We start from the raw sequence: 27,364 nt of genomic DNA, 5'->3' as shown, positions 1-27,364 counted from the left end.
AATAATCCTCAGGAACACCAGGAAGACCTTAGATAAGCTGCTGCATTCCCGTCCCCCGTCGAACCACTAGAGAGATTGAAACTGAAATTGAAATAAGTTTATTTCAATTTCTTTATTTGGGTTGGACATATATATGAGTGGGATTGGGTGGTTATAAATTGGTGCTGCCTCGTATGGGCCAATAGGCCTTCTGCAGTTACCTTCGTTCTTATGTTCTTATTGAGGTAAAATACACACAGGGATGAGGTAGCTCAAGCTATTCTCACCCCGTTCAGTACATCGTTTTAATACATACATATACACACATCACAAACAATAAACGTATTACCGAACATTCTGAGAGATAAACATATATATTTCCGTCTAGAGAGATGGTAGCCTACAGGTAAACTATACATCAGCATAGATCTGACTTCAATAGGACTTTAAAATGCGCCTGTATGTCATGTCTTAATGACTGTAGTTCCTTCATAATACCAAATATCCAGCCACAGGAGGTCGCCCTACTTTCTCTGCTGACTAATTGTTGTATTATATCCTGTATACCTGCTGCACTCTAATATACATCACTCAGTCTAAAGTTGTATTTCCTCACAATTAAGTTGATACTTCTGTGGATGTAGTGGAGTGATAAGTGATTGCCTGAAAAACAGAGTTGATCGAGTTTCTTGGATGGGCGATTTCTTTCAGACAAAAAATATATCATTCGTTTGTAAATTATTTCTTCAATTGTGAATGAGGACATGAGGCTAGGGTAGGCGACGGCACGGAGTGTGAACGTCCAAGACACGCCTCGGAGCTTCCCTAAATACACAGTTATCTTGGCCAAGGTCACCATTTTGTAGGTCCCATACGAGATTAGACATGGACTGTTAAATAACTTCACTTGCGACCACGTATCAAAATGACCAAATTCACTCTTAAAAAATAATGACATATTTCTATGAGCGAGAGAGAGAGAGAGAGAGAGAGAGAGAGAGAGAGAGAGAGAGAGAGAGAGAGAGAGAGAGAGAGAGAGAGAGAGAGAGAGAGAGAGAGAGAGAGAGAGAGGGAGAGAATATAATATAAATTAAATGTCACCTTAACATCTTCCCCCCCCCTCCATACACATCAGTGACCACCTTTTATGTTATATTCTATATATACATTAGCAGCATACATACTGGCGTTTACAACGTCACTGGAGCCTCCTGGTATTGTCCATGAGGGCAAGGAAGGTTGCTACCTTTTTTTAGATCACGTAAAGAGCAAGTCGTCTGGCATGATTACGCTCTATAAATACACTATCCTATTTTACAGTCTCGATAGGTTGTCATCGTCAGAGTACATCGTCAGTTTTGTACATGCTGACGTTATGTCAATTTATTGATTATATATATATATATATATATATATATATATATATATATATATATATATATATATATATATATATATATATATATTAGTGTGTGTGTGTGTGCTTATGTATGTTGCAGCCCCGTTGTATTTTCTGTAATTCACCAGAATAACAGACACTTGAGTTGCATGTAATGATTTTGTTATCCTCTCAGATAAGTGACAGTACATAATAATCATTATGCTGGTGATAATATAGCATAGTTTGTAATCAATTGTTGTAGATAACGTACTGTATATATATATTCTTCGCCATGTAAAGATACTTTAGTATCCCCAGAACATTACGAAAACTCTCGCTAAAACCAGAGCTGGTAACTGTTAGCATGACTTGGAGGGGAGGAGTTTCCACGTAGTGGTTTTCCTAAAATACGGCGCTATGATTTTTTCCTCCATTTTGAGAAATATGTTAGTTTCATGTGTCTCCCCCCGCCTGGTCCCTTGATAACACTGCACGGGAGGCCCAGAGGCGGAGGCTATCGGGGGGGAAAATCAGCCCGCACTGCTGAGTAGCCATTGTGGTGGAGAGAGACGGGTGTGGGATTCTCTGGCAAGTTCTGGAGGCGAGCGTTCTCTGGCGCTAGTGTTGGGTCGGGTGCGTGGGCCGAAGTGTGCCGCTCAGTATATTAGAAACCCCCGGTGTACCCGGCTCAGTATGTCATACTTCCACGGTTCGCCCAGTAGCCACACCAAGCCACACTCGAGAACTGCCGCCGGCCACGGCTTCGGTGAGGGAATACCCAGCTTCGGGGAGGACGCCAGATCTAGACATTCGTGGGAGAGGAGGGTGCCTGATCTGAGTGAGAGGCTCAGAAGCCTTTCCCCAAGTGCCAGAAAATCCGGGGAAGAAATATTGAGAGATCTTAAGGAACAATTGAGACGGGAGGGGGACATGTTCTTCAGCAACTCGTCGCCTGACTGGGGATTTAGTCCGAAATCTATGTTTTCTAAGGTGAGTTAAACTCTTTCTTTAATAAGTTTTGCGCTTGACTTTCCACCTTTCCACCGTTGTTGTGATGTGTGTGTGTGTGATAGTGGAAGTTGTTCCGAGTTCCATTGTGTTCTTAGTAGTTGTGTTCTGAGTAGTTGTGTTTTAGAGGTGGCCAAGTACACCTGCCACTTTCAACGTCTGGGGAACTTTGCAGGCTTACAAATGATCCGCAAAATCTTAATCGGAAGCCGATGTAGAATTTCGTCCGGTAATCAGCCCACACTTAATCCGGTTTGAGGCAATTATTGTGGCGTGGAATGAACATTCAGGTCTTGCAAGCATGCATACGCACGCACATGTATGTGCATACACGCACACACATATGGATACATACACACATATACATACATACATACATACATACATACATACATACGTACGTACTAAGTCTGTTCATGGCTGTTTATTATAGTGTCATTCTTTACCCACAATAGGGAATACCGGGTCCGAATCGCGAGCCGGACAGCAACGCTTGGGCACGTTTTCTGGAATTAGTCAACGTATATTCATACACATGATGTCTGTCCCGGATACAATGAATTCTACACACACACTCATGTATATCCTAATATCAGTTTTCCTATGTAGTATAGTATACAGCAGTAGAGTGTGGTGTATTAATGCACTAGGCCTGGTTGATACCAGGTTGCCTCTACTAGCACAATGTATAAAAACAGTATTCCAGAATTATATACTAGTAGAGTAGGCCTATATGGTGTATTAGGCCTATGCTAGCATGGTGTAGTTGAGCAGTATGGTGAAGGTCTAGTAGTTCAGCATGCCATTATGGTGCAATGCATTTTTCACTACAGTAAAACATTGTGGTGTATTAATACATTACAGAAGCAGTATAGTGGCATATTTTAACAGCATGACACAGCATACGCCAGCATGATACAGCATACGCCATCGTGATACAGCATACACCAGCATGGTACAGCATACATCAGCATACACTAACATGGTACAGCATACACCAGCATGATACAGCATACACCAGCATGGCACAGTATACACTAACATGGTACAGCATACACCAGCATGGTACAGCATACACCAGCATGGCACAGCATACACCAGCATGGCACAGCATACACCAGCATGATACAGCATACACTAACATAGGACAGCATACACCACCATGGTACAGCATACACCAGCATGGTACAGCATACACCAGCATGGCACAGCATACACCAGCATGATACAGCATACACTAACATAGGACAGCATACACCACCATGGTACAGCATACGCTAACAAGGGGCCTCGTAGCCTGGTGGATAGCGCGCAGGACTCGTAATTCTGTGGCGCGGGTTCGATTCCCGCACGAGGCAGAAACAAATGGGCAAAGTTTCTTTCACCCTGAATGCCCCTGTTACCTAGCAGTAAATAGGTACCTGGGAGTTAGTCAGCTGTCACGGGCTGCTTCCTGGGGGTGGAGGCCTGGTCGAGGACCGGGCCGCGGGGACACTAAAGCCCCGAAATCATCTCAAGATAACCTCAAGATGGTACAGATTACACCAGCATGGCACAGCATACACCAGCATGGTACAGCATACACCTGAATGATACAGCATACACCTGAATGTTACAGCATACACCTGAATGATACAGCATACACCTGAATGATACAGCATACACCTGAATGATACAGCATACACCAGCATGATACAGCATACACCTGAATGATACAGCATACACCTGAATGATACAGCATACACTAGCCTGGTACAGCATACACCAACATGACACAGCCTCCATCAGCATGGCACAGCATGGTGTAGCATACACCAGCATGCTAGAGAATAAGCCAGCATGGTACAGCATACACCAGACTGCATAGTACAGTATTACAAGATACTACAGGAGGGTGGTGTACTGGTGTAGACTACACGATTGAAATTGTATTTCAGTATAGACTACTGGTGTGGCGTTGTATTTCAATAGTGAGGTGTTATAGGACAATAATGTGTGATATTGTATTAAAGTATACCACTTTGGTGTTGTTTTACATAATACTGGAGTGGTACAGTATACTATTGCAGTATATCATAGTAATATTGTATACCAACCAGTTCGGTTAAGTTGTACGGTGTGATGTTGTACAGTATACTGGAGTGATGTATAATATACTGGCGTAGTGTTCATAATACTGTAGTGAACAATGAGGTGTTAGTGCTTACTACAGTATTACCAGTATTACTACATCAATATACTATTATTGTGTAGTTGTACAATTACCCAGTGTATCAGTATTGTGTAATAGCTCAACATATTCCTAGTGGTGTAGCGTGGTTTACCCACTGTAAACAGGTATACCAGTGTTGTACTGGTACACTGTACACCCTGTATAGACCTATCAGAATGAGTACTAAATTCACACAATACACAAATGTGTGCAGTGTACACCTCATGTGTTCAGTGTCGATTACCGGTATTATGTACACGTTGTGTAAGACCAAACAGGTGTACAACAGGTCAGGAGCACAACGTAGGGCATTTTGGACCTTCGACAAGCCGCCGGCTGCCTGTCCTGGTCGAGGCCACTAGCGTTAGTGTTCTCTCAGGTAAACTCAGGTAATGGGGTTCTGGGGCTTGGTGAATGGGTGTGGTGGAGAGAGGTGTTATTGGTGAAGAGAGATGGGGGAAGGAAGGGGGGAGGAGGCTGTGTTGTAGTGGTAGACGTGGCTGGTGGTGGGAGAGGGGGGGGTGGGAGAGGGGGGAAGGGAAGGGAGGGAGGGGTAATGGATGGGTAAACTGGTAAGGAGCCGATAGTGAGGGTGGTGGGGACGCAGGAATGTGGTGCAGACCCACACTTCCCTCCCCCCCCCCCCACACACACACACTGCGGGAAGGTCATATCGCTTTACAATGCAAATACCCTCCCACCAATCCTCCCCCTCCCACCAAGCGCCCATATAACAGCACTCGATACGCTGTACCTCCACTCCCACCGGTGATTATGACACAGGTAACACTTGTCAAACTATAGGTAACACTTAAGCCATAATATACACTCCACTTGCCATGATTTGGCAGGTGTTGGGGGGTAGGGGGGTAGGGGAGATACTATAAGCTGGCCACCCAGTGTGTGTGTGGGGGTGGGGGGCTGGTCGCTGTTATCTCTGGAATGCAGTTTTTTGGGGCCTGTCATACATGCCAGATTATACCACGTTTGCTACAGAGTATACCATATACGTCTCATGGTAGACCACAGACTACACTATATACTGTCCCTGGTAGACCACTGACCACACTATATACTGCCCCTGGACAGACTACACTATATACTGCCCCTGGACAGACTACACTATATACTGCCCCTGGTACACCACAGACTACACTATATACTGCCCCTGGTACACCACAGACTACACTATATACTGTCCCTGGTAGACCACAGACCACACTATATACTGTCCCTGGTAGACCACAGACCACACTATATACTGCCCCTGGTAGACCACAGACCACACTATACTGTCCCTGGTAGACCACAGACTACACTATATACTGCCCCTGGTAGACCACAGACCACACTATATACTGCCCCTGGTAGACCACAGACTACACTATATACTGCCCCTGGTAAACCACAGACCACACTATATACTGCCCCTGGTAGACCACAGACTACACTATATACTGCCCCTGGTACACCACAGACTACACTATATACTGCCCCTGGTACACCACAGACTACACTATATACTGCCCCTGGTACACCACAGACTACACTATATACTGCCCCTGGTACACCACAGACTACACTATATACTGCCCCTGGTACACCACAGACTACACTATATACTGCCCCTGGTACACCACAGACTACACTATATACTGCCACTGGTACACCACAGACTACACTATATACTGCCCCTGGTACACCACAGACTACACTATATACTGCCCCTGGTACACCACAGACTACACTATATACTGCCCCTGGTACACCACAGACTACACTATATACTGCCCCTGGTAGACCACAGACTACACTATATACTGCCCCTGGTAGACCACTGACCACACTATATACTGCCCCTGGACAGACTACACTATATACTGCCCCTGGACAGACTACACTATATACTGCCCCTGGTAGACCACAGACTACACTTGCCTACATTACAATGATACCCAGTTTCTCTAGCACTGCAAAGTAGCAATATTTCAGTCAGCCCTCAATATATTGCAGACCTGACCGAGTGAGTACATTTACACAGAAAATGAACCTGCATAGCCACGGTGAGGTGAAATTGAAATAAGTTTATTGAGGTAAAATACACACAAATGGATGAGGTAGCTCAAGCTATTCTCACCCCCGTTCAGTACAACGTGTTAATACATACATAGACACATATCACAAGCAATAAACGTATTACCGAACATTCTGAGAGATAAACATATACATTTCCTATGGTGAGGTGAACACGTGATACAGTCATGTGGGCGTCGTGGGAAAACTGGGTTAAGAAGCTCATGGGGGAAGGGGGGGGAGGGATAGGTGGGTTAGGTTACCTGCTCTGTTTTGGCCGGTATAACCCGTCCAGTAACTCACCAGATCCGCCCGTGTTTAACCAGGAACGTATTTCACGTACTGCGGACTAGACAATTTTTCCTCGGTTTAAATGTGATCCTGAAAAACTTACACTTGTCACAAATGGGTATTGTAATGGGAACTAGTAGTTCTGGCTACTAGGTATACTACCTGGTATACTACCTAGTAGCCAGAACGTCGTACTCGGCCTACTACGTAAGGCCCAATTTGCCTAATAAGCCAAGTTTTCCTGAATTTATATGTTTTTCGATTTTTTTCTTATGAAATGATAAATCTGCCCATTTCATTATGTATAAGTTATTTTGTTTAAATTTGAGTTAAAACTAACGTAGATATATGACCGAACCTAACCAACCCTACCTAACCTAAACTAACACAACTACGTCAGTAATTTATGTTCTTAATATAATATAATAAAAATAATTCAAATAAACTAATTGGAAACAATTTATTGAAAATAAAGAAAATCACTCGGCCTATTAGGTTAAACGGGCCTTGCATAGTAGGCCGGGAAGTGCGTTCTGGCTACTAGGTACGACATATAATACACACACACACACACACACACACACACACACACACACACACACACACACACACACACACACACACACACACACACACACACACACACTTGAGTTCATTTCAATTGATGCATAGGTACCTGGAAATTACAGCTGTTGTGGGCTGTATACCCCAGGATTGGTCTAACATGTGATATTCATGGTTCTGAATGATTCCTTACACGGCTCTAAAGGCAGTTTTTTATTGGTCAACGTCGCATTTGACTCCCTCTCTCTCTCTCTCTCTCTCTCTCTCTCTCTCTCTCTCTCTCTCTCTCTCTCTCTCTCTCTCTCTCTCTCTCTCTCTCTCTCTCTCTCTCTCTCTCCCTGACTGATGATAACCTTTTGAATTTGGCTTCAGGAGGCAGGTTCGGTGCGTTATCAACCCATAGACGAATAGAGCCTTCTCTCTCTCCGTTTCTTGAAGAATTTCATCTCCCATATGATACCTTTTGTCCGACCTTCTGCTCCCTACATCAAGTTTCCTTACTTTACATTTACTTGAGTTAAACCTAAGCAGTCATTTGTTGGACCATTTAGTTTGTCCAGGTCATCTTGCATTCTCTTACTGTCTTCATCTGTCTTGATCCTCCTCATAATTTTTGTATCTTCCGCAAACATTGAGAGGAATGATTCTGTTTCGTTTGGAAGATCATTTACATGTATGAGAAACAGGATAGGTCCGAGAACTGAACCCTAAAATTGGTTAAATATGAACAGAAAAACTCTAACCTTATTCATGAGTGAAACTGACTTTATTCATGTATATATGTTAATGATAATACTACAATAATACACAGAATTTTACAATGATAGACTCTCGAAAATAAGTTGTGAAACGAAAATAATTAAATCCCAGACAATTAACACAAAGTGTAAATATTTCAGCTTGTCAGTATTTACCTGGCCATGTTGGGGCTTAGGGTGACCCCGGGGTGTCGCCTGCACGGAGGCGGGATGTGGCCTCCACTCACACTGCTTGTGCCCAGGGGTACAGTGGCCTCAGGGGTACAGGGGTGGGGCCTCGTAGCCTGGTGGATAGCGCGCAGGACTCGTAATTCTGTGGCGCGGGTTCGATTCCCGCACGAGGCAGAAACAAATGGGCAAAGTTTCTTTCACCCTAAGTGCCCCTGTTACCTAGCAGTAAATAGGTACCTGGGAGTTAGTCAGATGTCACGGGCTGCTTCCTGGGGTGTGTGTGTGTGTGTGGTGTGGAAAAAAAAAAGTAGTAAACAGTTGATTGACAGTTGAGAGGCGGGCCGAAAGAGCAAAGCTCAACCCCCGCAAAAACACAACTAGTAAACAGTGTTGGGCTTAAAGGCCTGTTGAATGCGTAAAGGTTATTAAGAGGTCTGACCAGACCACACACTAGAAGGTGAAGGACCATTCTCAAGTCGATCGACTTGAGAATGGTCCAGGACGGACCGAAACGTCGTCGTCCCTTCACCTTCTAGTGTGTGGTCTGGTCAAACTACAGCCACGTTATTGTGACTCATCGCCTGCTTATTAAGAAGTGTTCCCGGTCGGGGCACAGCTCTCAGTGTACAGACTTACACTTACTGATGAGGCTGGACCTACTGATGCTTTGGATCTCTTAACATCCAGTTTGTTTGAACCTAACTGCTGCTACTGCTACTACTACAATAGTGTTGATACTGATGATAGTGATATTTCAGTACACATACAGAAAGGCACACTTAGTGCTTATGCTCAAACAACAGTTTACAATCATTTTCAGAAGACTGTAACGTCACATAACGTTGAACACAGCAGGTGAGGAAAGGCGATATATATCCCCATGAGACCACACTCAACCTGCTTGTCGAGTCCACACTTGGCCGGTCAAGTATATATACGCTTGAGGCCCGACCTCACGAATCACTGCCTGTAAATCACCTGCTTCCATCCCTCCTTGAATACAGTAAGTGGAAGCAAGCGCTTAAATCGTTCGCAGTTTTTGGTATTCATTTTAGAGCAGTTAATTTGGTCGTCGAGAGAGAATGTTTATCTGCATTTAATTTACCCAGCGCTGGCCTGAAATTGACAGGCCAGCCAGTGTGGTGTTGTCTGTGGACAATATACTACATTTAAGGACAAACTTCTTCTGTAACGTTTCAAGTTGCTTTTCTTCACATGCTTTATCTCCAGGATACTCCGTCTTTCCTCAAGGGAAATATATACTGTACACTGAGAGGTGTATCCCTCTTCTTTGTATATAAACTGAGAGTTTACTATACTCCTGGACAATGTTCATGCCTAAAGTATATACATTTAATGGTTGATCTGTAGGCTATTGTAAGCTATTAAACCTCCAGAGGTTGATTGAAAAGCCTTATGCCCAACACCAAACCGTCTTTCCTACCCCACTTCGGTAACACTGCAGTATAAGCGCTGAACACTCGACAATCACAAGATTACATTACTAGGCTACAAGCCTTGAGTCTCTTATCAAATCAACCATTTAGTTTTTTACCTTTAGCTTTAACCGAGTTATTGACTTGTCAACCACGCTGTTAAAACCTAATTATTCAAAACTGAAAAGTCAACCTAGCCTCATCTAATGATACATGCAATTTTTACAGCTAGAAAGCGACGTATGTAAAATACCAGTGTAATATGATGTAATGGAATTATGAAAGATTAATGTTTGTTATAGGTAACCATATTATTAAGAGGAGCCTGCCCTCTCCCCAGTGTCCAGCAGAGGGAGAGTCTCCTTTTCTAACCATCCAGGCTCATCAAAACAACGAGACCCTAGAGCAGCCAGTTTCTTATTCTAGCACTTCAATGTGGCTATCAAGCCCAGTCTCCTGTTTAGGAAGTACTTACATTAACGAAGAGGACCATCGTACATATATTCACGTAAAAGGCAATTAGAAAGTAGAAATCGTATTCTTGACAAACTGAAAAAGTTGTTGTACTGACGTTGCAAAGAAAACTTAACCTAACCTAACCTTCCTAGGCATAATACACACTATCCGAGGTGTAATATAGTAAATATATATGTGCTATACTAAGCCTAGGAATATTTAAGTTTTGTTTTTAGCTTTAGTTTTTTTTTCAGACTATAAAGTGAATAGTACCCATTTCTACTATCTAATTGTCATTATGTCTGTATGTACGATTGTCCACATAGTTATAAAAAGTATTGTGTAAACAGGAGGATGAACTGGGCTATCCTTAGGGAAAATGCACATGGCATCCTCGGTGTCTGCACAACAGTTAAAATAATGCAACTTTTTAGGAAACAAACTTTTATTATTTGTAATGTTTTGATTTTATAATCAATAAATTGCATAACTATGCAGCTGTAAAATATATTTCTTAAAAAGGTGGCAGGAGAAGCAAATAATCGTATGAATTTAAAGATAAATAACAAGACTGAATGCTCTTTATTTCCTTCTCCAAGGCTATGGGGTCCCCACAGTTGCACCAAAGGTGGTTAAATCTATATACTGTATATATATGTATATATATATAGTCTTTTTTTCTATCACAAGTATGCCAAGAAGTGGCCCACAACAGTGTCTATACAAGACAATTTACATCTGTGGTCAGCTAGGCGAGGCTAGCGGTGCGATGTCTTGTGTTATGGTGAGGCTTGGCATCGCTAACTTGGCTAGACAGTGCCCCGGGCCACGCTGGTGCCACACCTCATCCCAGACATGACGATCAATACCCACTATAGCCAGCTGCCCGTCGCCCCAAGCCTTAACCTCCGCACTTCTCATTCCTTGAAACAAGTCGTACATCTATTTGTATCCACCTACGAACCACTTGGTTTGATGAAAGGGAGCAGTAGAACATCAGAAGTACACTTACATCGCATCAGGCTTGGATACCCAAAATCTATTTGTGTATCTGTCTCGTGCGTTTTGTTGCCCTATAGGTGATTATTTTATCTTTTTATATATTTTTTATATTCTAAATTCTTGTCTGTCTGTTTAATTAATGTGTGTCTAGCATACATTGTTGCGTATATTTACAGCCTCAAGCCGTCCAACATATTTTGAATTACACGCTTGTTGACATCTTTAGGCCTTCTACTATAAGTTGTCAAACATCCTTGCAATCACACGCTGTCAATCATTCATACAACTACACGCTGTCAAACATTTATATAACCACACGCTGTCAAGCATCCATACAACTACACGCTGTCAAACATTCATACAACCACACGCTGTCAAACATTCATACAACCACACGCTGTCAAACATTCATACAACCACATTAGAGGCCTTATATATATAAATGTGATACGTATATATACAATGTAATATAACCTGTGTATGTGTTTTATATACATATATGCTTTTCATTGCACTATTGCGAATTCAGTGCACTTTATTATTATTATTGAACAAATCCACAAGAGCCGTGATGAAGGTTCGAACTTGTGTGCAGAGTGTTCCCACGCTCTATTCGACTGCGCCACGACGTGGTGTCGTGGTGCAGTTGTCTAGAGCTCGCCTGGGAACACCCAGTGCATAGGTTCGAGCCCTTATCACAGCCCCTGTGGATTTGTTCATTGATATATCACGATAATATGATTTCTCTGTGTATTATTATTATTTTATTGTTGTTATTATTATTATTATTATTATTGTTATTATTATTATTATGTACAAGTGGAAAGATTTCAAACGTCAGGAAAGGCTAGATGGAACCCTTTAGGTGTAACATGGCTAGGAGGCTAGACTTCAAGTTCAATTAAGTTTATTAATATAATAAAATGCATCACAAAAAAAGATAGAGGAGCTTAGGCTATTTCGACTCTCCAGCTAGCCCTCACTTCGCCATAGTCAATGATAGGTTGAGTGGGGTTGGGAGGCACTTACTGGTAGTGCTTCTTTTCAGGGGTTCTAAATCAAGCTCTCCCATGTGGGTTGACGACCAGGTCTGTGTGGGTTGACAACCAGGTCTGTGTGGGTTGACGACCAGGTCTGTGTGGGTTGACGACCGAGTCTGTAGAGGTTGACGACCGGGTCTGTGTGGGTTGACGACCAGGTTTGTAGAGGTCGACGACAGGTCTGTAGAGGTTGACGACCTGGTCTGTGTTGTGTCGTGGAGGGAAGACAGGCGTGTTAGCTTAGTGCCTGGCGCGGCTGTCTGCCACGCCCGGTGTCGTGCCTCCACCCTCGCACAATTGTCGCAAAGTCTGGGGGTGTGACGTCTATCGCCCGGCAAATATTGCTTGTGTGACATCTGACGCGCCACATGTCGTCTACGTCGTCTGTCGCGATAGGTGCATGCCCCTGAACCTGGGTTCTTAAGTGGACCGCGTCCAATTTTATATTGAGGGCTGTTTTGCTCTCTCTCTCTCTCTCTCTCTCTCTCTCTCTCTCTCTCTCTCTCTCTCTCTCTCTCTCTCTCTCTCTCTCTCTCTCTCTCTCAGGATCGTACGCTGATGTTTTCTCGTTACTTCCTGAGGCGTCTTTAGCGTGACTTAGGCATTGTTGACAGTGACCCGTCACGTGGCAGGAATTAAGATTTATCTGCCCGTGTTAATTGCTTCTAGGGTCAGAGAGCAGGCAATTTGGCTCGACACTCCAGGGTCTGGTAAATGCACCTATACCAATGTTGATAAATGCACCAACTGATAAGCAACCAGTTTTAGGCAACTGACCTCGAATTGTCTTTTATGCGATGTTTCCACTGTGCCTAATTTTCTTCTAAACTTCGTAGAATGCAAACAGTTATTGTTTGCATACAGTATTGCATACAGTTATGTGGGAACCGACCTGTGAGATTTATATTTATTTAAATTATATGAATTTATATTTACGTTAATTCGTATACTTCGATAGCAATTTGTATAATGATAAGTGGACTGTATTTCTGCAATAATCTCATAATCTCACAAATCGATCCTCTACACATTAGGAGGGGTTTATATTAAATGAATTTATATATATGCAGCCAATCAAACTACAGTATTAACTACACACATTGAAGAGGTTCCTTATCTTATAGTACAGCAGGTTAGTCCACCAGGTATAACTAGGGTGTAGACACCACATTTTCCCTCTTTGAGGTAGCTTCCATCACCCTGGTAACTGATGCACAAAGCATGCTTCCTCGTCTTGACCTGTCAAAAGGGCGCTAGCTGTAAAGCCAGAATCCTATATATGACAGGTATATCAGAGAAAATACTGTACATGGAACAATGAAGACCTGGCTTAGTTACCTTTAGTTTGAGGCTACCACGTGCTCTAACCGGTTCACCCTATATAATGACATTAATGGCCATAAATGAAAGATACATGGGTTTCGGAAGAACACTTAACTTGATTTGTTGACAGCGTGTTGATAATGGTACACCTTTGGTTTCCATAACACTACGTCCAAGTAAAATTAACAGGAGCCGAATTTGCTCCCGTGAGCCTCTGGTCTAATATAAACAATGTCAATGTCTAACACTCCATACTACTGACGCTACTGGCCGACATTGTCCAGATATAATAGGAGCCAAATTTGCTCCACGCGTCTCGGAGGTGACAATAACAATGGCTGCCCCTCCTTCCTCCCTGATGCCTGGCCTACATTGTCCAGATGACAGAAAGTGATAGAAGGGTCACATTTACTCTACTTTAATATTGATAATTAAGTTAATTTATATGAAATGTTTTATGATGGTAAAGTCCAAAGACTAATGTATTTAAGAATAATTCCCACCATAATAGGTGGTGAATATAATAGTATGTGGTGATGATATCCTGTTTTCTATAGACGGTAATTCCACTACAAGTTACGTTTTCTATGGTTAACTTGTTTATACAATACAGCTATTATCTGTATGATTATTAAATGGTGTCGGATTTTCCGACAAGTTATTTGTCACGTTGCATCCTGTTGTATACGCTTGTATCCCGCGTGTATGTAATTAATGTATTTATTCTGAAGACTCGATGTTCCATTCTCATTTACGGAGGACTCTTAAATTATTCTCGCAAATTATATTTGCAGAGCAGTTTTAATACTAATACTAATATGAGAAATGACCGTCATAGCTGTGGATTACTGTTGGAATTATGTTGGGGTAGGGATAGATAGTTATGGGGAAGGTGGGCGAGGTGGAGGATAGAGCAGGTGTCAGTGGAAGGCCCTGCCATAGCGTCCTTGGCCTGCGGACCTCTCCTTCCCCCCTCTATCCGTACCCCATCCCCCCCCCCCCCCTCTCTCTCCGGACACCAGCCTCGCTGCGCGAGTCAAAACTGCGACAATTTGTTGTGACCTTTGTGTTAATGTGGCACACATTACCTCCTCCAGGCATGTTGACGTCACCACTATACAGAAAAAGTATTCCCTTCAGGGATAAAACTAGTTCAGGGTTCTGAATATTCCCTGGCCTCAATTGTTGCCAGAATACCCATCGACTCCACCACTTGGGCATGAATGCCCATTCTCACGTAACCTTGTATGCCCGCAAGATAAGATGAAGTATAAAAATGACCAAACGTTCCTTATTCTTGATTTCACAAACAAGTTTTTGTATTTATCAAAATTAATGTAGTCTTGTTAGTATTTTATATGGTCTTTAGGACCAAGACTGAGATGTTGTCTTCAGGGCCAATTATATATATATATATATATATATATATATATATATATATATATATATATATATATATATATATGAGTAGTATATCTCATTTTACTATGTATTCATTTGACAAACATTGAATTAGAAAGTATTCTATTGAAAGGGTTTGTGTTACATATATATTTGTTTTCGTAAATCTGTAATGTTGAGTAATTAAAACAAAAAATATTTTGGGAAATACATCTACCACGTATCCTTGAGATCCACCTTAGACAAAGTCTTTAATACCACATAAACTTTACTATATCGAACGTTTTCCTCAAATTTCACAACTTAGAGAATCTTAATGACGTTTAGTATTAATAATTTCTTGCTGCCATTCAGCACGAAGTGTATAAAACACAATATAAACACAAAGTTAAAACAACCATGAAGAACTCGTCGTTCAATAGACAAAAGAAACCCATTGTGAAATAATGATATAAATGCAATACACTGATTCCTAATTTGCGAGTCGATGCAAAAACAAGTTAGGCGGACTAGGAGAGAAAAGATCCATATAAGAGGACAATAAACAAACCGTATACAAAAAAATAAGGGCGTGTTAGGGCGAGATTTGTCTCTGCTAAATATGGGCTCAGAAAGGCAGACTCTCCTTTTGAAGGGAGACCGCGCTTAAGACGGTCTATTATGTGTGGTCACCTCCGCCCTCTGAGTCACTGGTACCGCGAAGTCAACAGTCTTGTTTGGCTAGGATCTCGCGGCAAAGCAACCTTTTTACATCCTGGAATTGAAACGTTTACAAGTATGTGTAACTTCTTGGTATTCTTTACTCTATGAGGATATATCAAACCTGTTTTTTTGTACAATAAATTATGCTTGTTTGTTGGTCAGAAAGTTATTATGGCAGTCTTAATACTCTTGCGTTTGACAGCTTATAATCCCAACACCAACTATTCACACACAACTTCAGAAGACTCCTTCTGAAGATGTATTAATATACGAAAGTACTTAAGGAAATTCCTGTTTCAATTTTCCTCTGTGGTCTGACACTGTCACATTTTTAATCACGTGTTTATTTTCTCGTGATTTACACACACAACTATATATGTATCTCGCTTCTCACTGTGTATACACTTGAGCGATTACTTTAGATGTAAACTAAGCATATGACTAAAATATATTTCATGGTTAGTCAGTAATCTATTGTGGTTTGGCCTCAATAACCCTCTCGCAGTTGATAACCTTAAAGGGATATAGCCTGATAGCCTCCAAACTAAACATTCACAGTAAGCACAGATTGTCTGGTATTAAAGACAATACCTATACGTTATATACGTATATTATATACGTATATACGTTATATACTTATACATAGGTATACGTACCTACCTTCACGTTAGGTGTTACAATAAATTCCGAATTAGTGTAGCTAAAAGATTCCTGAGGTTTATACTGCATGATCGATTATTTACAAATTAGGTAAGTTTATATTTAATCATGAGGTGAGAAAATACTGGTTTGGAAATATGGTTCTAGACATATGGAACACTTTGATAGGTGCTAAAACATATGTACGCTCGCTTGATTGTTTCAAACGTAGGTTTAACACATAAATGTGGGTTTACAAATTGGAGCTGCCTCATATAGTCCACTATGCCTTCTACAGTTTCCAATATTCTTGTGAAAATAAACTATGTTCACTGTGCTCCAGCTAAAATTATCTCTTAGACCCTCTTTAAATTTTGTTCTAGCATTTACTAATGATCTTGACATAGCGTTTCTCTTGAGCACGTTTCAACCAGTAAGCCTAGGTATGTAGAGTACATTGCTTCTGTCTGTTCGAGTTAGGGCAGTTAATTGCACTGATGTAGCACTTATTACACTTCTGATTGCTAAGATTCTATGAGGTACCTAGTTAAATATTTTATAGCTGCTTTTAAAATACCGAGCATAGGCTGGCTTATTCTTATTTAAACCTAGCCAAAATATTCCGTATCCTGTACTTAGGCTACCAAGGTTGTATAGAATCTCAGACGTGTGACCAATACAAATGGGACTACTTAATTGTCATCTTTACCAAGATGTATGATATTCACAATGAACATACTGTAGTAATAGCTTTGCTTAGCAGATACGAGTAGGCCTAACTTTAGGAACAGCAGGAATAAACATAAAACTAAATCAAATATCTGATTTACAGAACACGATGGATAGGTTAGGTAGGCTATGAATTATCAGTATCTATGCTATTTATCAAAACATTGTATTATTGGAATTTTCTCACATAGATGAAAATTAAATAATGTTCAAGTTTATAACTTATAATAATACAGTATATTATTAATGGCCATTATTATTATTATTATTATTATTATTATTATTATTATTTACACACAGAAATCACACTAACGTGATATATGCCTGGAAGTTCTTATTGAAGCCAGTCTAAACATGGACTGGCTTCAGTGGAGACGAGTCTCCAGACTTCCCGTGATTTCAGTAGAAAACCGGTTGTACGACTTATATTAGTCAGTGGAGGTGCAGTGGTAGAGTATGCGGCTGGCAATGCCTTGGTTGCAGGTTTGCGTCGCCTCACAGCCCCAATAGATTTTTTTCATTATTACTATTATCCTGACTAAGCAAGGTAGCCTACTTAATTCCACGCTTATTTATCACTGAAACATTTACAAAATCTCCAGATAATTTTAGTCACTGCATCTGCGAAGAAATTCATTAGCTTTCAAGTCATTGTATTCTGCTCAACACGTTTACTGAAGCCACACACACACAAACACACACACGCGCGCGCACTTGTTGAGTGACGGTTGAGAGGCGGGACCAAAGAGCCAGAGCTCAACCCCCGCAAGCACAATTAGGTGAGTAGTACACACGCACACATACAGCCGGCCGGCCGAGCGGACAGCACACTGGACTTGTGATCCTGTGGTCCCCGGTTCGATCCCGGGCGCCGGCGAGAAGCAATGGGCAGAATTTCTTTCACCCTATGCCCCTGTTACCTAACAGTAAATAGGTACGGCTGTTAAGGGCTGCTTCCTGGGGTGTGTGTGTGTGCGCTGTGAAAAAAAATAGTAGTAGCGGGCTGCTTCCTGGGGGGTGTGTGTGTGTGATGTGAAAAAAATAGTAGTAGTAGTAGTAGTAGTAGTAGTAGTAGTAGTAGTAGTAGTTAGAAACAGTTGATTGACAGTTGAGAGGCGGGCCGAAAGAGCAGAGCTCAACCCCCGCAAGTACAACTAGGTGAATACAACTAGGTGAATACAACTAGGTGAATACAACTAAGTGAATACAACTAGGTGAATACAACTAAGTGAATACAACTAGGTGAATACAACTAAGTGAATACAACTAGGTGAATACAGTTGTCCCCATGATTGTATCAACGCCCCTTCGCATCTTTTACCGAATCACTATAATTGCCCCCCCCCCACGGTTGTATTAAACGCTTCACTATTTTTAACACGCTAAATATTAAATATTAGGTGAAGCAAAATTTCTAAAGGGCGCTTAGTAATTTGTTTTGTTATCATGACCGTTGAGTAAGTGTCGGTGAGGGAGAGTGGTGATGACAGGCGGCCACCCCTCACCTCACACACTATCAGCCGTGACCATGAGGGGCGTGTATGCAGGAGCCAGCCAAGATGGGAGGGAGGAAGATACGCTGGGAAAGGGGCAAGTAATTCTGAGAAGACGAAGGTCAGGCATGCTGAGAGAAGGGCTCGTGGTTACACAGTACTGGATTTGGGCAAGTTAGTTAAGCTGGGAAAGTGACTAGTTGTGCTGGGATGGGTTAAGTTAGGTTGTGCTGGGATGGGTTAAGTTAGGTTGTCCTGGGATGGGTTAAGTTAGTTAACCTGGGATGCGGTAAGTTAATTAGCCTACACATACTGGGATGAGAGAAGTTAGCCCACAGCGGGATGGATGGAGCAAGCTGAGCTTTGATCATGGATGACATTCTTGCATCCTCCCATGTTCTTAACAATTCAAGGTAATTTTTGTGCAACATTTCTGGCAACAGTGTTGTTTGGAAACCCCCAGCCTCCCCCAAAAAAAGATAAACGAGAGAATTAATGTTGAGATCGGCGGTACAGTCACAGATAAATACCAGGTCCGTTTTCTGTTACATTTATTTATTGGTGGTCCGTGAACGTCATAAATACGTCTGTGATTTATCGTGTCATTTCGTAGCTTCTCAAAATATATGAGATTATATAATATATATTTTGATGGCCGCAATTGAGGTGGTGCGTTGATGTCGTGGAGATGGTAGGTTGAAAGGGGGGGTAGAAATAGCCTAAGCTACTCTATCCCTTTGAGATGTATTTCTTTCTTGTCTCAAACATACTTGAACTTGGTAGGTTGATCTCGTGGAAATGGTAGGTTGATGTCGTGGAGATGGTAGGTTGATGTCGTAAGAGGAAGTGCGTCGAGAGAGTGCGTAGTTGCTGGCGAGGTAGAAGACGCAATAATACTTTTGACAGTTACGTAGATTTTAAAGGAAGAATGCCAGGAGATCCGCAGAGTTTTTCAGCGTTGAGACAAAGCCTCTTACCTATCCGTCGTCTTATTATATGTAAAATTAATATACTCGCAGGCGAGCAACGAAAGGAGGAACATGGAGATTACATTACCTACACCACCTATATAGCTTAGTCAAAGGCCAAATTAACTACCACCAAATGCGTCTATCTTCCTCCTCCCCCCCCCCCCGCCCCCGTCCTTCCCCTTCACGCCATCCTTTGTACACTTCTGCTGTATTCATTTGAGTATACTTAACAGAAAAATCACTAAAGAACGCTAATTGCGGTTACTATTTTCGTTTTCTTGTGTGTAGTTATGGTAAAGATCACATTATAGTTCGTTGATGTGTGTGGTATTATTGTATTCACGTACCGCTGTATATGTTCCGGTAAGAGAGAGATAAGTTGATTTTTATCACGTAAAAGTTCGAATGTGAAGCTGTGTATGAATGTATATTTCCGGGGTCTGTGCCGTATTATAAATGTGTCGTATCAGGGGTCTGTCGTAAATTAGGGTCGAGATTTCTATACCTTATCTCGTGTATTGATGTTGCTGAAGCTTGTTTATGCTCTAACTTGTAAATGCCGAGACATCAGAAGTCAAGAAAAACGTTTTTTTTTATGATATCCGTGTTTTCCCGATTTGATATAACACGAAACTATAGTTAGTGTGTGTGTGTGTGTGTGTGTGTGTGTGTGTGTGTGTGTGTGTGTGTGGGAAGTTTACCTCTAGTCATCGAGAGTACACCTATTCTCTTGTTTGAGAAATGTTTTCATGTTCACCCATGTAGCCCACGCTGGCTGCATGGGCTTCCCGGGAACGAGGACAATTTTGAGACGGGGAATTTTACAGCTCAGAACGCCCTCAGGACAAGGGGTGTCGAGGATAATCAGCACAGGACCAAGACCTAACACCCCCTCTGCATGCACTTGGTGTGTTTACATTCCTGATATTTTCGTCCCAAATGTTTTGGCGCTCTCGACTTCCGACCGTCTAGTGTTCCTTGGTATATATCAAGCCAAAAAAAATATATCTACTCGATGAGCTAGTCTTACGGGCACAATCGAGTTGTTAAGATAAAATCTATAAGAAACTAATGAAACCTAATGTAAGCCTAGGCCAAGTGAAATATAAAAGTAGCCTAGTGTGATGCTTGAGATGCAGATTTGGTAGATTTTGTTGTTAAGTCTATCAAATGGGAGGAGATAGGCAGATTTCAGCAGGCACTAGCTTAAAAACATTGTACATTGGACTGTTCTCTTCCAGAACTTGAGGAGTGATCATTGTAATTTCAAGGTCTTTAGGGATGATCATTATTAATTTCCAGGATTTGAAGGATATTCACTGTATTTTTCCAGGATATGAGGGATGATTATTGCTCTTTCCTTGACTTGAGGAATTATCATTGCTCCCTCCATGACCTGAGAAATGATCTTCGTTCCCTCCAGGACTTGATGAATGATCCTTGTTCCCTTCAGGACTTGATGAATGATCCTTGTTCCCTCTAGGACTTGATGAATGATCCTTGTTCCCTCTAGGACTTGATGAATGATCCTTGTTCCCTCTAGGACTTGATGAATGATCCTTGTTCCCTCTAGGACTTGATGAATGATCCTTGTTCCCTCCAGGACTTGATGAATGATCCTTGTTCCCTCTAGGACTAGATGAATGATCCTTGTTCCCTCCAGGACTTGATGAATGATCCTTGTTCCCTCCAGGACTTGAGGAATGATCCTTGTTCCCTCCAGGACTTGATGAATGATCCTTGTTCCCTCCAGGACTTGATGAATGATCCTTGTTCCCTCCAGGACTTGATGAATGATCCTTGTTCCCTCCAGGACTTTATGAATGATCCTTGTTCCCTCCAGGACTTGATGAATGATCCTTGTTCCCTCCAGGACTTGAGGAATGAACTTTGTTCCCTCCAGATCTTTAGGAATAATCCTTGTTCAATCCAGGACATTCGGGATAACCGATTTTATATCTTTCCTAAACTCTGAGAATTAAATGCAATTTAGCAACACGACTCAACAATTCTCGCTAGCCTGGTAAACTCGTAATGAGGAATTAATTTTTCATGTGTATATTTAACGAAACTTGGCAAGCATGTACGAAGAGAAGGGCATGAGGAGAGCGAGAAGAGAATGCGGTGGTGGTAGAACAGCAGGAGGAAGAGGAGAGTGGGGAAGAGGAGGATGTGGAGAGAGAGAGGAGGAAAAACAGGAAACGTCATTCGACTGAGAAGTGAAATTATTCAATGTAAGAGGTGAGGCGGGTCAAAGAGCTTTCCCCATCTTACTTTCACTATTTACTGTGTTGCCTCCATCACGGCGTCTTCATTTTTATTACGTTTGACAACGGTTGTTGAAGCTTGAACCTCCCAACTGTTGTTGAAGCTTGGTAACAATAAAATTAGTCAAAATTTTTAAATTCTTGTAAAGTGGCTTTGTAGTTAACATGAACTGCATTAGGCTAGTGTACCCCGGCCAGTGGAGAATAGGTATAAAAATGTGTTGACAGCGAATGCCATCTCTTGGGCATCACCTAACCCGCTCTTCTGAACAGTACATCGCATTTTGACGTATAATTTCCATAAAGACCAACAATTGATGCACTAAAAATGACCAACAGTTCACGAAATTGACGTATTTTCCCTTTTTCTGTTGGTAGCTCTTTGGGTAGGTTAGGTTCGGATAAATTAGTACAAGAGTTTAGAGACGTTGGGAACACACGGGAGAATGGGCTGCTGCTGAACTGAAAGGCTACAGAATGTTGTTTTAGATTTAGCTACTCAGAACAAAAGTTCCAAGTAGCACGGGCTATGGTGAGCCCGTGACTTACCTGGCACAGGAGCGAGGCTGTGTATGTGTGACTACAGAAGGACCGGGCCAACGTATCTAATTTGGCACTAGTCAAAGTGGGCGTAACCCGTGAGTTTCAAACCCTCACCACTGATGCAATAAAACTGGCCAAATCCCAGATTGGCTAGCCTAGCCTAAGCTATTGACGGGACTGGTTAGCTAAAGTCTTAAGGTTGCAACCTCGGGAAATAACATAATTGCAACACTTCAAGTTTGTTGAAACAAGAGACAAACGCAAGTGACTAGCGTTTGTTTCTTGATTAAAATACATATTGCTGAAGGTCACACAGAAGACCTCAGTCACCCTTCACGAGGCTGTATTTATCAATTTAACACGGCAACAGAAGAACGAACAAAATTACACGCACATTTCCTGCCTCGCTTCCGTAAGGTCGTTTTTGGAGGCCTATTGATTATGGGTGAGGTCCGCCCAAGGTCAAGCTCGCTCAAAAGACACTTTAAACGAAGCTTGAAAACAGATATTATAGATCTTGAAGGTGGACTCGTAGAGGAACTGACATTTTATTTGCTCTGGGTCATGACTGTTTTAACCAACCTATTAAAATCCTTTCATTATTTGTATTGATTTATTTATATATACAAGAAGGTACATTTTGTTTTTGAGAGTAGATTAATGTTTTTACATTCTTGTAAAGCCACTAACACGCACAGCGTTTTGGGCAGATATTAAGATATATTAAGAATATATATTATCAGAAGGCTTAGGTTTCCCTTCGGATAATTTAATACGTTAATGATAATGGTCACAGAGAGACTGACGATTGACGAAGATTAAGCCACCCAAAAGGTGGCACGGGCATGAATAGCCCGTAAGTGGAGGCCTTTCTGAGCCATTCCCAGTATCAATAGATGATACTGGAGATCTGTGGAGGTGCGACTGCACCCTGCGTAACGGGAGATGTCTCCCGTAGTCAGAGAGGTTCAACACGGTGAAGATAACACGGGGATGCGATGGCAAGTTGTATGTGTTATCTCAGGGTCTTCTCCCCCGTGTGTCTCACAAGTACATTATTAACTACTCACTTCCTCGGTACTTGTCTATCTTAATTGGCATTCGCATTGCCACACAGTCTGAAAATTGGGTTAAGTGTTAAGGTTTAAGGCAGAGATGCACGACCTTTTTCACTTCCGAGGCCGCCATCAGAAGATCTCACTTATGAGGATCCCAGTATTTTTTTTCACTTAAATCGTATATTATATTGACCAGACCACACACTAGAAGGTGAAGGGACGACGACGTTTCGGTCCATCCTGGACCATTCTCAAGTCGATTGAGAAGTCATTTATTCATTTATTGTGACTCATTGCTCGTATATTATACATTTTGATTGATGAGATACATTTGATTTCTTACGATAGATTCGCCAATATTGCAATTGTCATTATTCAGTATATAATGAATTACATTTATCTTTTCACATCAGTTTATATAGCGAGATAAAACAATTTACTTAATATTGAAAGATTAGCTTTTGAAAAGTTTCTTGATGTTAGGATCAAACCATCCACTTAGTCTGATCGGTACGAGCTTTTTATTTATTATTATTAACAAGACATTTAGGTGCATCTGCATTTGCTCAGTTGCTGCCCTAGACTATTTGAAAGGGAGTATAGTGTGTCAAGAACTAGCTACGTGATGCTAAACATCCCCATCACACAGGATGGTTAGTCATACTTGGCTATGTGATCAGTAGTCTGCACTGGCCAATTTTAGTACCTTATGAAGATATCCTCAAAAAACACGAGAGTTAATAAATTTATTACAAAGAACCATGGAACCTCATACTGGCGGGTCTGAAGGGTCTAATAACTGGCCATTCAGGGCTGTCCTGAGTGAAATCATGCTCCAGTTCCTAGTCACAGATTTTGCACCTGCAGTGCTCAGGATTGGGAGATCCGTCACCTGTAGCCACCTGCCACAGGTAACGATAACCCAACCTGATCCTGGCAACCACTGTGTCGCACAGTCTGGTCGACGTTTTGTGCTGCCCATCAACATTGGTTTCTGATCTAAACAAATCATCATTTTTAATACTGGTGCTTTCAAGCCTTTGGAAGTCCATTTCTCACCTATTAGACCTGAGTGTTCTCGCTTCCTGCAGGTCGCTGCTCGATCTCCGATGGTTGAAGGGATTTTACACCGCTCCCTCACTCCACCCTCCTATCCTTGTCCTCACGTTCCTTCCGAGTTCCTTCCTTATAGTCTGACTTGGCGCTTTCTCATATAAGTTGCTGCATGTTTATTCACGCATGCTGAATGTTTACTCAGATGCTGAAGGCTTAATCACAGATTCTGAATGTTTACTCACATTTGAAAATGTGTTCAATCACGAAAACGCACGGAATATTTTCGATTTTCTTTCCTATACGGATACTTACGCATATATGTATATTATGATACACATGATAATGTTGCTGAAGACATAATGACCAAACCACACAGAAAATGGAGAAAAAGAGTAGTTCCTCCATTTTCTGACGTACGGTTTGGTCATCATATTCGTGTGTGTGTGTGTGTGTGTGTGTGTGTGTTGAAATCACACTAGCGTGATGTATCAACGATTAAATATTAAAGGGCAACGGTGTGGGAAGGCCCGAGAAGGGAGTTCAGTCCCTACAGTTCCACCACCCACTGCCTCAATTGATGGAGTTGGCCACCTTGTGAAACCAAAATGCACAATAAGATTTCGCTCCTCTGGGACTAGAAAAATGTATATATGCTGGTTAGCATTGTAAATGTGTGGCCACGTTTGTGGTAGAAAAAAAAATTGCCTTAATATATATTTGTTCACATAATGGCAGAGCAGTTTGAAGGCCTAGGCTTTGACTGTTTCACCAATATACATTAACTAAGACCTCCTAAGTCCATTGTTCTTGTCAAAAGTATATCAGTGGATAACGTCACATCAAATAATTTATTTATTTATATATATATATATATATATATATATATATATATATATATATATATATATATATATATATATATATATATATATATATACTGTATATATATATATATATACAAGAAGGTACATTGGGATTGTGAGGATACATAGGTGAGATAATAACATTCTTGTAAGTGGCTTTACAAGATATTAATATTATTTACAAGATAATATTATTTACAAGATAATAATTAATATTTACAAGATATTAATATTATCACTAATGATAATATTACGATAATATTACGGGCAGGTAATATTTACCTATGTAATATTAAGGTTCTATGTAATATTCTATGTAATATTTACATAGAACCTATATATACAAATACAATAAGGTTAGATTCAGGAAAGACCGGTTAACATAATAGGTGTGGGATCGCTGGATTGTTTCAAGTGAAGGATAAACACTTGCCTCACTTGGGTCAATAGGACTTCTGCAGTTTCACATATTCTTATTTTCTTTTGTTCTTAAAAAAAGAATCTGGTTACTGTAGTACACAATGCAAATTCCATTATTTAGAAAACGTTCTGTTAACTTATGTGAAGGATAAACCCAGGACAAGTTATATGAGCATTTATGTAACTGTAGAAGTTTATTATGTTCATATACACTTGGAACATTTTTTTAATTACCTGTGTTATGAGAGAGAGAGAGAGAGAGAGAGAGAGAGAGAGAGAGAGAGAGAGAGAGAGATAGAGAGAGAGAGACAGAGAGACAGAGAGACAGAGAGACAGAGAGAGAGACAGAGAGAGAGACAGAGAGAGACAGAGACAGAGACAGAGACAGAGACAGAGAGAGAGAGAGAGAGAGAGAGAGAGAGAGAGAGAGAGAGAGAGAGAGAGAGAGAACGGTAAGTCATCAGTCATGTGTTAGTGTTACAAAGTGACCAGTGGTGAGCCGCGTTGTGCAACACGACGACTGTCTTAAGTAGAATAAACACCAGACGAGTGTCCAGATGAATGAGCGTCCCAAGAAGGTGAGGAGGACCCCGGGAGGCACCCAGGAAATATTAGATATGACACGCAGCCTGGGCTTGAGTGGCTGTGTGATGGCTTTATGTCGGGTAGTTGCTGCTCCGACACACACACACACACACACACACACACACACACACACACACACACACACACACACACACACACACACACACGAAGCAGCCCGCATTAGCTGTCTAACTCCCAGGTACCTATTTACTGCTAGGTAACGGGCATTAGGGTGAAAGAAACTGCCCTTTTGTCTCTGCCTAGTCCGGGAATCGAACCCGGGCCACAGGATTACGAGTCTCGCGCGCTATCCACTCAGCTACCAGACCCCAGAATGTGAGTGAGAGTGAGTGAGTGAGTGAGTGAGAGAGAGAGAGAGAGAGAGAGAGAGAGAGAGAGAGAGAGAGAGAGAGAGAGAGAGAGAGAGAGAGAGAGAGAGAGAGAGAGAGAGAGAGAGAATAAATAACAGGAAAAATAAATTAGTTAGAAAAGCGGAGTCCAAGAGCTAATAGTTCGATTCTGCAGATACAAATAGTAAATACACAAAAAAGCCTTCACATTTACAGCCGCTTCGTGCAGATGTTAACGCTCCTCCCCCACAAACATAGTAACTGAATAATGTTAATTATTGTTTAGTTGCTTGTGACATTCAGAGGACGGCGCCCCCCCCCCTTTCCTCAAGCTCCTAACCTAAACTTTAACATCTGTCTCCAGTTAATGAACGCATTATTGCAGCCAAGTGGCTCAAGGTGGGAAATTCAAAGTTTCACCATAAATACCATTTGAGAATTCCAGTGCGGTGGCGTAAATGTGTCTAAATTGAGCGCATGATGCGGTGGAGGATTGGTAGCCTACACCCACCTGTACTCGCCAACTTCACTTTGAGCTGCAATTCTCGTTGGAGATTTGTGTTCTCACTGAATCTGATGAAATTGGCTACTCG

The 27,364-nt window shown here is 41.6% G+C and overlaps 1 protein-coding gene across 6 annotated transcripts in view; it reads left to right on the top strand.

Annotated features, from left to right (window-relative positions):
• The first annotated feature begins 1,818 nt into the window (after window positions 1-1,818).
• LOC123759303 (BAG domain-containing protein Samui) overlaps window positions 1,819-27,364 on the top strand; it is a 43,518-nt gene continuing 17,972 nt past the window's right edge. The window contains exons 1-2 of one of the 6 annotated variants that reach the window (XM_045744187.2): window positions 1,819-2,350; window positions 9,258-9,440. Coding sequence is in view for 1 of the 6 variants with exons in the window: in XM_045744183.2 (XP_045600139.1) it covers window positions 2,054-2,350 (297 nt within the window). In the remaining 5 variants the exon portion in view is untranslated. Of the gene's footprint in view, window positions 2,351-9,240; window positions 9,441-11,181; window positions 11,409-27,364 lie in introns of those variants that run through there. The other 5 variants (XM_069335034.1, XM_045744184.2, XM_045744183.2 and 2 more) reach the window with 5 other exon arrangements.

Source organism: Procambarus clarkii, chromosome 32 (assembly GCF_040958095.1).
Source record: "Procambarus clarkii isolate CNS0578487 chromosome 32, FALCON_Pclarkii_2.0, whole genome shotgun sequence".
Taxonomy (NCBI): Eukaryota; Metazoa; Arthropoda; class Malacostraca; order Decapoda; family Cambaridae; genus Procambarus; species Procambarus clarkii.
Note: the sequence above shows the minus strand (reverse complement) of the source record. Positions and strands in the feature narration are given on the sequence as shown.